Below are 12,105 nucleotides of genomic sequence, written 5' to 3'. Positions count from 1 at the left end.
CACCTTGCAGGACCTCATCCTTTTTTTTTTTAGAAACCTATGTCGTTGGTACCGATATGGACCACGACTACTGGCTGTTCACCCTCCCCCTCCAGAACGCCCTGCAGCCGCTCTGTGACATCCTTGACCCTAGCTCCAGGGAGGCAACATACCATCCTGGAGTCACGTTTGCGGCCGCAGAAACGCCCATCTGTTCCCCTTAAAATTGAATCCCCTATCACTATAGCCCTGCCACTCTTATTCCTCCCCTCCTGTGCAGCAGAGCCACCCACGGTGCCACGAACTTGGTCTTGCTGCTTTCCCCTGATAAGCCATCTCCCCAACAGTATCCAAAGTGAACACATTTAAAATATGCTCTCTGAATAGATGATAAAGATTTAGAAATTACAAATGGAATCAATAAGGTGGACAAAGTGAAACAAACTTTGTAAAATCAAGAGAAGTAAAAGCAGAAAATGCTTGAAATACTTAGGAAGTCAGGCAGTATCTGTGGAGAAAGAAACAGTTAACGTTTCAGGTCAATGACCCTTAGTCAGAACTGGAAGAAGTTGAAGATTAAATATTTTTTTTTGGGGGGGGGGGGGGGGGGGGGGGGGGAGAAAGAAGGGGGACAGGTGAGAGAGAGGGGAAGGGAAGAACAAAAGGGAAGGTCTCTGGTAGGGTGAAGGACAGGGGTGATTAAATGACAAAAGGGATGATATGGCAAGGCCAGGAGGGTGGTAATGGGACAGGTAAAGAAACAAAAGATGGATCTAGAACAGCTATAAATGGCAACATCAGAACCATTACCAGTACCTGCAGTCCAAAAAAATGGGAGCACTGGTTATGATCTGAAGTTATTGAAATCAATGTTGAGTCCAGAAAGTTGTCACGTGCCTCATCGGAAGATGAGGTGCTGTTCCTCGAGCTTCATTGGAACGGTGAAAGAGGCCGAGGACGGAGAGTAAATCATTCCTGTCCTGTCATTTAATCAATCCTGCCCTTCACCCTATCAGAGACCTTCCCTTTTGTTCTTTCCTCCCCTCCCCCTTTCCCTGGCTCTTGCTTGAAAACTGTTTAACCTTCAACTTCTTGCAGTTCTGACGAAGGGTCATTGACCTGAAACGTTAACATTATTTTTCTCCATAGATGCTGCCTGACTTGCTGAGTATTTCCAGCATTTTCTGTTTTTATTTCAGATTTCCAGCATCCACAGTATTTTGCTTTTGATTAAGAGAAGCTTGGGGACAAGATTGAACTATGGAAACCACAAGCTAAATGTAACTGAAGGAATGAATTCTTCATTTGTAGAGGCCTCAAGGAAGAGACTACCACTTAATATACTGAATGCAGACTCAGCTGAAGCACTCAAAGAAAAAGGAACAGCTTCCACATTAAACAGGGATTAGAAAGATATACAGGACTGGTACCAGCGTTTCAGGAATAAAAGTGTCCAAATCCAGAGACACTACAATTTGGGGTACAGGTCGCACTGAAGGTCAAAGCATGTCTGCGATAAAACCCAGTAAAGTTGTACCGCAGGATTGTAGGTCATTAAAACATCTGCAAAAGTGAGATTGGATTTTATAGTAAATGACTGAAGAAATAAATGGCCTTTTCTCTTTCCAATCTTTTGTTCTTGTAGCCTGAAAGTAAGCTCCCCCTTTACCAGATTTTAGCACGCACTCTGTGCTTTGGAACGCATCCCTAAGCAGCTCACCTGAGCGAGAATGTCGTTCATTTGTTCACTGGCTTCATCGTCGCTTTTCCCCAACATTCTCAACAATCTTAAAATCTGAACCTGTGAAGCAGGAAAAAAAAAATACACATTTATCTTGTAATACATCAAGTGTAGGAAGAAGCTCAAACAGAACAACAGCCCACAACTGTAAAGGGTGCGTCTACCAACTGATGGGATTAAAGCATAAGGTTGTTACAATACTTTGGGGAAAAAAACATTTACAAATTAAAATCTTTTGAATTACAGCAGAGAAAGTAATAATAGAAGTTAAAATCTAGTTTTCTGACCAGATGATGGCACATGAAAGTGTGTGTCATCCTGAAAATCTGTACATCTGGTCCAATAGATGCAGCATGAACAGCTGCTGGCTGTGGTATGTAAAGAGGTTGTACATTGGGAATTGGTGGTGCATGCAAAATTAACCAGAGGGCTCAAACCATGCAACAATTCAACTTTTTTTTAAAAAAAGGTTTTAATCAGAATTTATTGGATAACAGGAACACAGTGATGTTCTACAGTACATTCCTGCAAGTTTCTGGCAGCTGCTGTATTCTAAGTTAGTACAATGGTCTGAAAGTGCGAGGCAGGATGAGGGGGCTCACTCCCATTCAACACTCTCACTCTGCTCCCAATTCATCTGCTGCTGGCCCGGCGCTCCGTCCTTCCCTTCTCTCCATATGAAATGTTAGCCCTGCAGGAGATATGGAAAAAAGAACAGGGAGCAAGAAGATGGGGTAGGACAGGAAGGAAAGAGAGGCAGGGCACAGGAAGGAAGGAAGGAGAGGCGCAGGGCACAGGAAGGAAAGGAGGCAGGGAGGGGGAGATGGAAGGAGAGGTATGGGAAGGGTAGGAAGGAGTGAGGAGCGGGGAAGAAAGGAAGGAGGGAGAGAGAGTAAGAAAAATGTGGGAAGTGAAAGGGGAGCAACGAATAAGTAAAAGAAAATCGGAAGAGGAGGAAAGAAAGGGAAAAAGGAAAACCAGAAGTGGAGAGAAGGAAAGAGATACACAAGTAGGAGAGATAGAAACAGAAGTGCAAGAGAAATAGAAGTAAAAGTGGAAAAATAACAAGTTTTGTAGACATCTTTTGTGCAGATTTGCAGGTATCAGTCAGTATTCATGCCTAGTCGAAAGAGAGAGGCTATGAAAACTTTTCAGTGTGACTCAGCCCACAAAAGTTTCAGAACCACGAGTTAGAAAATGTCTTAGTGACAAACAAAGACCCTCTTTCTCATTTTGAGGAAGATTCCCTATTTAAAAAAGGTAAAATACATCAAACTAAGCATGCAATGAAAACGTTCTATAGGGTAGTCTTTTTCCATCACATGACTGCTGCTCTCATGTTTGCTACCGTTGCCAGAACTCAGTGGAGGCTTCACCCACTGCCGTAAACGAGAACTGTGTAAAATAAGAGTTATACCTTGAACAAACCTGATCACAGAAACAACCAGCAACTAATCTGCATGGGTCTTCTGATCAGATTCATGGTGATCCCTATCGAGGTTAACAGCAGTGTTGCCTCTATTTATACCAGCTTTCCTTCACTGATGCTTTTGTGAGCTATAAGTCGGGCACACAACATTTACAAGATGGAGACGATGAAAAAGCAGTGCATCAAATAGAGATAAAAACTAACCAGAAACTTAAAAAGGGAGGCTTGATAAAACTAGGGCTAACAATACTCAAGAAAATGAAGAACGTAAAAAGTATGGTGGGGAGGTGAAAATTGGTGGGGGAGAAAAAAGAGGGGAGAGCGGGTGCTAAAAGTAAAAATAAAAAAAGGCTTGCCGGGAATAATAGGACTTCTATATACATAAAAGGTAAAGTAGTTAAAGTGAGGGCAGAAGCACTATAGAATGAAGGAAAATATATTGTACAGCATGAAGCTATGGCGTAGGTATTAAATATTTTGCATTAGTGTTTACAAATGATGGTGGAAATGAACACCTAGCTATATAGGAGGATATGGAGCAATTGATCAAGATAACAAGAAAAAGGAAACAATAGCAGCAGTCAAGGTGGATAAGTCATCGGGGCATGATGCCATGCACCCTAGGATGCTGAAAGAAAACAGAGAGGATTTAGCAAAGGCTTTGGTCATAATTTTCCAGTCCTCAAATATGCAATTTGTGCTGTGGGACTGGAGAGCAGCCAATGTAACACGTTTGTTCAAGAAGGATGAGAAAGATAACCTAGGTAACTAGTTTAATATCACTTGTGGATAAACTTTTAAAATCCATTTAATTTGAGATAAAATGAGTGAGCATTTGGAAATATACAGGTTAATTAAAGACAGACAGCATGGATTTGTTAAAAGCAAGTAGTGTTTGACAAATTTAATAAAGTTTTTTTTGAAGTGGCTGATAGGATCAATAAAGGAAATGCAGTAGATATGGTGTATATAGATTACTGATTTGATGAGATGTCTCACAGGAAGCTTTAGAAAAAAAGACATGGTAGAAGAGGAAATATCACATCATGGATAGACAGACAGGAAACAAAGGGTCAGGGTTAATGGATGTTGCTCGAACTGAAGAATTGGAAGTGATGTACTTCAGGAGTCAATGTTTGGTTCATTTTTGTTCTCAGTATATAGATGATTTGGACTAGGGCACGGGGAACACTATTTCGAAATTTGCTGACAATAGTAGGGGGCTTGACGTACAGCAAGGAATGTAAAAGGCTTGTCAGGCAGACAGATTAGCAGAATGGGCAGACAATGCAATGTAATTTGGGAAGTAATACATTTCTGAAGGAAAAACAAGGAGTTGGGAGAATACACTCAATGGAAAGATACTGAAGGGTATGGATTTCAGAGGGGGGGGTGGGGGTGGGGGAGGGAACAAGTACATAATTCCCTGAAAGTGCAAGTGCAGTTAGGTAAAACCATAAAAAAGGCCAATAGCATTTTGGGTTTTATACATAGCAGCATAGAGCACACGAATGAAGTAATAACAAAAACTTTGTGCTTGGTAATGGTTAGATATAGTGTACAGTTTTGGGCACCCATTACAGAAATGGACATGAAAGCCATAGACAGCACACAAGATAAATTCACCAGACTAATGCCAGGGATAGAAAACAAGAGTTATCAAGAGAGACTTAAGATACTGAGACTATTTCCTCTACAGCAGTGAAGGCAGAGGGGAGATTTAATCAAGGGTTTTAAAATTATGGAAAGCTTTGACTGAGTTACTAAGGAAAGGCTATTCCTTCATGTTGGGGAGTGAGCGATGAGGGGATCATTTTAAACGATTTGATCTGTGTTGTGGCAAGTTAGCTGGTTTCAGCTAAGGTGCTTCAACTGGTCACAGGGTCCCCAGGTATCGGAGAGGAAAATCAGCCAGGGTTTCCACTCCTACTGGAAACATGCATTGCGAGCGCTGGGTGGGAATAGGATTGGGCTCAGCCATGCTGCTCCCCTCCAGCCAAACAGTTTGACAATAGTTATCATTCTGGCTCACACAAGAACAATGCCCAGTAGGGTGAGGTGGCAACTGCCAATTAGTACTCCACCATGGAATAGTACCCCACCATGGAATTAATGCCTTCAGGAGAGATGGGGAGAAAATGGCCAGGAACAGAAGAGGGAAAAAAAGATTAATATTGCCTATTTACCTCTGTGCTTTATCGGTTTAGACAAAGATTATTCATCTCAAATTATATGGTCATTCACACGTAAAGGGACCAGGACACTCTACTGAATATTTGTCATTTCTGAAAGTAAACACATCAATAAATATCGGGAGGATATTTCTTTAGTGGAGATTTAGCAAGTTACCTGAAGGAAAGGGTCACTAATTCCGGACACGTCGTGTTCTGGAGAGTAACCAGACATAATCAGATTCTTCAGGGATTTGACTAGTTGTGGAACGACCTACGATTGAAGAGAACACACATTACATAATAGAACCTGCAAGTCATTGATGAATAACCGAAATTAACATTGAAATTGGTCACATTGATCATCTCAATTCAATAACCTTGCTCTACGTCAGGGGAAGGTAGGAAATTGGATTAAAAGCTGGTTAGAAGGGAGGAGGCAGAGAGTGGGAGTTAAGAGCAGCTTCTCAATTCACTGTGTACATCAATGATTTGGATATAGGGCTAGAGGGAGTGGTGTCCAAATTCACAGACAATACTGAAATAGGAGGCATAATAATAATTCTGAGATCCAAAGGAAGGTGCAACTGGACATTAATAAGATGGTGAAGTAGACAAAAAGTGGCAGCTGGAATTCAATGTGAGTAAATGTGAGGTGGTACATTTTGGTTAAAAAAATAATTATACTTTGAGTGAGGGAAAGCTGGGTGATGTGGAAGAGCAGAAGGATTTAGAGCTATTCAATCTGGGAGTATCATAGTTGAGCCAGCTCTTGATCCTAGCCCCATCCAATGCTCATTTTCCAGCAGGGGTCACAAGATAGCAATCAGGAGCAGGAACCCTGGCTGAATTTTCTCTTCCCTATCAGGGAGCAGGGATCGGACCAGTAACCTTGCCTGTCTGGTCTGTATGGCTCAGCTGTTCACTGGATAAAATCACAGCCATTGGGGAGATAAAGCAAAACATTTAACATTCTCATGGGGTGAAAAATAAATTTAACCCAAAAAGTCTTCCAAATGATCAAAAGAAAGTGCAAGTCATTCAGCATAGATTTTTCTCCCTCTTCAGCTTTTCTTCAAGACACTGACTCTTTCTGGGGTACAGTTCCACAGGTACCAACTGCCCTTTGGTAACTTGATAAAGTGGCTATTCTTCATATGCAAGGCTGGACAAAGTGTCTGACTATTTGACTGTGGGGGCATCACAGTCACAGGGCAATCATGCCCGCACTTGATGTTGCCAAATATCCAGCAAGAGGGAGAGTCACTGGATAACAATCAAGAAGGGGCACTCTGGCTGATTTTAACCCTCCCTAAACCAGGGGCGATGGACAAATGTAACACTTTGCTACTGTCAGGTTGAGAACATCTACTGCAGGACAATCCAGCATTCAATCCAGTCTTCTGTCCTGCATGACTCAATGCCACACCAAGTGGTGCCTTTACCTATTAAGCCATCAGGGGAGCCAGCACATCATTTTATACTACACCGGCAAAACTGTAGCATTGTTAACACTGGTGTGTTTAACAGCAGTTAGGTTAAACCTCATGTTCAAAGCAGATATCATTGAAAGGATTAACGATGGCCAAATTGAACAACCTGGCTATCTACAAGTCTTGCTTCCTGTGCACACTTCCTGTTTTGTCACTCTTCAATTTAGTCATTCCTGGATGTTACTTTTAACTGTAAGGTATGTACTTACCACTATACTTACCTTTCAGTCCTTCAACACTAAGTGGCACTACTGCTCCTTTCCCAGGCTCATTTTTGAACCTCAAGCTAAGTTTTCAATAAATGTAAGTTTTACTAACATATATCTCCATTTCGTCCCAACTTATTTTTTTTCTTCTTGGTCTTTCCACCTCTGGTGCTGCTCTGAGGGTTTGGGGCCTCTCCCCTTGCCTCCACCCTACCCCCCCACCAAAGGCACGCTGGGATACAGGGGGGCCGAGCGGGGTTGCAGAGGGTGAAGAGAACGAAGGGCAGGGGGAGGATACATGGGGTGAGAATGTACTAGAAATGGATTTGAGGCAGCAGTGAAGATGTAGGGGAGCTGGTGTGTGGGGCTGAGGCAGCAGAGGTTGGGCAATCAAAGTGGAGCATCACCAACCGCTGTGCCCCACACCATCCCCCACCCCCAACCCCACATCCAATTACTTTCTGTGTCACCATGTGATCCACCACTTAACAACCCAAAGCAGGCCTCCATCCCTTGACAGATCTCTTAACCCCATCATCCCGAAACCAGGACTCAAAACCTAGCCACAGTCTTGGCCAGATGCCTCCCTCAAACGGCACTCATAACTCCCACTGCATCCCTCACTGGTGAAAGAATAAAAGAGACAGAGAAATAAAAGACAAACAAAAGAGGACGCAGAGACAAGCAAAAAATAACAAGGACACAGAAGAGGAGGAAAGAGAGAGAACCAGCAACATGAAGATTACAGAGACAGGTAAGAGAGTGCATCCCTTAACTTGGGAGTGAACAGTGCCAAACCAGGTTCACAAATAAAAAGTTGGTCTATTAAATTATTAATATTCTAAAAACAGGTGACTGAAAATTGGTAGATACATTGTACATTTTCACTGTACAGGCTACTTTCAGTTTTAACCTATTGCTAACCAAGTTCACTAAATTTAATAGGACCAGTCTTTTCTTTTGAAGAATGTTTGAGAGTTCAGTACTTTTATACATAGAATGAGTGCCATTTCTTTTAAAATAGCTGTGTGTTTAATCAATCAAACCTGCAGCTAAGAAAAATGGCACCTCTGCTCTCAGTATCATTCCAACCATCCAGAGGAATGCTCTGGAAGTCCAACTACTTACTATATGGTCTAAGGACCCTATACAATAAGTTATTGTTTCAAAAAGGAAAAAAAATGATTGACTTCCATTTTAAAACAGAACTTCTGGTGCCCAGTTTACATTTTTAAAATTTCCAGACAGTCAAATAAAACAATCGGACGGACAGGCAGTAACCCTAACGATTCTTCATGGTAGGCAAGTTGCAGAGACCCACATGCCAGCTCTCCTACATCTTCCCACTGCTGCCTCAAATCCATTCCTAGTATATTCTCAACCCATATCCTCCCCCGCCCTTCGTTCTCCTCACTCTCTCCAATCCCACTTGGCCCCCCCGTATCCTATTGTGCCTGGGGGGGGGGAAAGAAAGAGAAGGCAGAGGCAGCTGCAGCTGCAAGGGGACAGGCCCCAAACCCTCAGATCATTGAAGTACATTTATATACCAGAAAGACAAACATTAATCACAAAACCACATTTAAAAAAAAATGAGAACATGGGCCTTATTGTCCAGTAGAGATGTGGGGGACTGATAATCTTGTCAGAACTGGTGTGAAAATCCTGCCCTTGTCTGAGGCACCCCTCATCTAACAGCCAGTGCATTTTTCACCACACATTCAAGCCTGCTGAGCTTGAGCATGTTCAGCTGTGAGCTGTTCCTTAGTGAAATAATTTAACGGGGCTGACAAACAGCACACAACAGTACATGGAGATTTATTCGATTCTATTTATACAGAACCACTTGGTAAATACAGCATTGTGTTTCTTGATCCATTACTTGGCAATTGTCAATGTTGGTACAGGCATACATAGCTTTGCTTTCCAGGGCAACCTCTTGGTGACCCTAATATTGGGCTCAAATTAAGCTCAGCCTATACATTTATTTCTGATGACCAATTCTGAAGTAAAACAGATCAACAGTTCCCTGGAGTAATCTTGATAAAGTAGGAGTAAAGGCTGAAAGGTCTGCTCGTTGAATACAGCCTTACCTTCTCATTCTATATCCCAAATTAGGAAAGCAGTAAGAAAAGAAAGATAGTCATTAAAAGAAGGCAAACAAGAGTCAGAGCATAGAAACTATACACTGGTTAAAGTTAGCAGCATTGAGAGTTTAGTCACTGACTGAGCGCACAGCAGAATTTGCAAGTGAGTTACCACGATTGTGGTCACAAAGTGGAATAACTCTACCCACTCTGTTCCTCCTCCCAGTCTCTCTCCCAAAGGCACCGACTCATGCAGGGGTACAGTTTGACAGGTAGAGTTTCCAGTGCCTCACTCAAGTGGTGATTCTTTGAGTGAATCTATGCAGCCAGCGCAGACAGGCTGTATGAGCATGGGGGAACATCACAGCTGAATCTGACTATGTCCTCCTCCAAAATTCACATATGTGCACTTGTTATCAAGGCTCTCTGGATACCTATCAGAATTAAGAATCCTGGCAGTTATTCTTCCTTTCCTAACCCAGGGGAACGGCAGCCAAACCTAGTTAACTCAGCACCAACCGGAAACTGGGACATTCATGATCTTTATAGCTCAGTATTACATGAGATGGTGCAACTGTTTACTGGGCCATTGGGGAAGCTGCAAATCCTCACTTCTAACCACTATGTTTTTGCTTTTTGCAGATGTTTCAAAGTAAATTCTTTTAAAGGTTATTCTCCCAGTTGCATACTATTCCCCAACCAAGAGGTCCATAAAGCAACGTTTTCAATATACCGCCGGTGTTTTGGAGCAGGCATTTGGAGGGATATGAGTAACAAGGGGTGGATTCACACTCCAGAAAACCTCCTTTCATCTCACTTTGGAATTCCCAAAATATAGCACACCTGTGTAGGGAAAATCCCAGGAGGCAAACTTGTGGCTATCACACCACTGCCTGAAGACTTTAAAACAAAACTGTACAGGAGGTAGCATCACTGACTTTCACAAGTCCTGATTTCACAAGGCACAATACATAGATTTGCCTGCCCAACATTAGTATGCTGACCCTAGCTGATTTTGCAACGTCAGCTTCATTTACATAATATAGGTGAGCTCCACCCATATTGGGGGTGGAAGAAGTGCATATATATGGATGGCAGATGAGAATAGGGTTGACTCAACTGTGATAATCCCTCATGGATGAATAGCCTGCCGCCACTTGCTGTATATATTTGCAAAGATGGCCACTGGGGTGAAAGCTAAGTGGCTGTATAGGGAGGCAATACAGTTGATAGCCTTTACAAGGCCTTTTAATGTATATATATTTCAGCCATTGCAAAACCTGGTTGAGTAACAAAATTGGCTGGCACAAAATACATAGAAACCAGAATCTGTAAGCAAGGAATGGAGTGGTACAACAGTCAAACTCCATTTGATGGCTGAAGTGGAGATGGTGGTGTATAAGCTGATAGCATTGGGCAGGGGTGGGCGTGCAGGAGGGAACTATTTGCCAATCTATAGGACAGAATTGCAGCATGCCTGGAAGGAGACAAAGATACAGAACTTGTGAGCACAACTGACAGATATTGCCACTGGCAGTGTCAGCCAGTAAAAACGGCCACTTAGGCAAGGAAACAAAGTGTGACTGGTACTATAAAGGCACGAGTCAACTATTTTGGCAGAAGACTAAAAGGGCCAGAGAAGATGCATAGCATCGTGAGGAAAACCACTTAAGTGTCGAAACAAGGGGTCAGGTTGTGTCAAAGGAGCTGTAAACAGTGAAGATTCAGACACAAACAAGTTTATTTAAACTGGAGTATGTTTCTTTCTTTAACTACAGTATCAGTTACTGAAAAACTCCCAACATTCAGGACCCAAGAGTTCTTGCATTCAACGGTTATTCATTTCTAAAGCTATTTCTATACACCTTTTATAATCCAAGTGATGGATGACAGCATTGGGAAATTAAAATTCTCTTAGTACGGCATCCAGTGACAGTATCAAGCATTCTCTGATCAGATACTGCACGGGGCTGACCATGCAACTGAGAATTTCCCCCAGCTCAGGTTTAGAGTACATCCCACTGTGCCCATGAGGCATTTCCAGTTACATCTCCAGAAATTAGAACAAACAGTTTAGAAATATAAAACTGACATTAAAAAACTGTTGTAACCTCAGATTAACTGCTCTTTTATTTATTTTCACCTTGTAGTTTTCTCCCTCTGCTCTTGAAGATATTGACACTAGCTGGAATATGGCTCATGGACAGCAGGCATCCTCCAAGTACCTTGACTAAGTGGCCATATTTTTCATGCACAAGCGTAGAGAGTGAACAAACACAGGATACCAGACGGTGGGACACCACAGCTGAACTTGATCCGGTCCTCAACATCCACACCAGAGAACCTTCCAGCAGGAGTCACTGGAGGTTCATCGGGAGTATTTATCCCCTCCCATTGATGCTGGGGCCAATTTTTTTGTGCCCATACTGCCGCCCTGCTAAGTCTAGTTACTACATATACACAGACTGGGGGTCAAATCTGGGACCTCATGGTCTATTCAGATGAGCCACTCACTAAGCAGTGGCTTTACAATTAAGCCATCGAGCCCAAAATGCATTTTAAAACACTATTCTCCGCAGCATTCAGCATATGAACAGTATAGACATAGGTCTGCACCAAAACAAGTTTCTCATTCACAGAATAATGCACAATAGTGGATGGTTTACTTTATTCAAATTATACTTTTAAATTATTTTTCAGAAATTTTAAAAGAAATTACCTTTGCAGTTGCACAATGCAAAAGGTTTCCAGTATTCATGTTAAACTTTTAAAAATAAATGGAAAGCTGGACATAAATGACTACATTGAAAACCAGGTTTCTGATAGCAATGGTAAACATGATGTGGCTATACCTTGCGAAAATAAGCGTGTGTGTCAGGGCTATGTTTACACATTTCTATGACAAGGACAACAGCAGCATGGAGGACACCTTAAAGACAAAGAAAGAGAAAAAGCGTTTTAACTGATGAATGCACCAAAATGAACAAGGCAGTGAATACAAT

The 12,105-nt window shown here is 42.2% G+C and overlaps 1 protein-coding gene across 1 annotated transcript in view; it reads right to left on the bottom strand.

The window, feature by feature from the left end:
- LOC137335333 (AP-1 complex subunit gamma-1-like) overlaps positions 1 to 12,105 on the bottom strand; it is a 133,486-nt gene that overhangs the window by 63,036 nt on the left and 58,345 nt on the right. The window contains exons 6-8 of the mRNA XM_068000661.1: positions 11,956 to 12,032; positions 5,499 to 5,594; positions 1,700 to 1,780 (exon numbers count right to left, since the gene is read on the bottom strand). Coding sequence (XP_067856762.1) covers positions 1,700 to 1,780; positions 5,499 to 5,594; positions 11,956 to 12,032 — 254 coding nt within the window. The remainder of the gene's footprint in view (positions 1 to 1,699; positions 1,781 to 5,498; positions 5,595 to 11,955; positions 12,033 to 12,105) is intronic.

Source organism: Heptranchias perlo, chromosome 19, assembly GCF_035084215.1.
Source record: "Heptranchias perlo isolate sHepPer1 chromosome 19, sHepPer1.hap1, whole genome shotgun sequence".
Taxonomy (NCBI): Eukaryota; Metazoa; Chordata; class Chondrichthyes; order Hexanchiformes; family Hexanchidae; genus Heptranchias; species Heptranchias perlo.
Note: the sequence above shows the minus strand (reverse complement) of the source record. Positions and strands in the feature narration are given on the sequence as shown.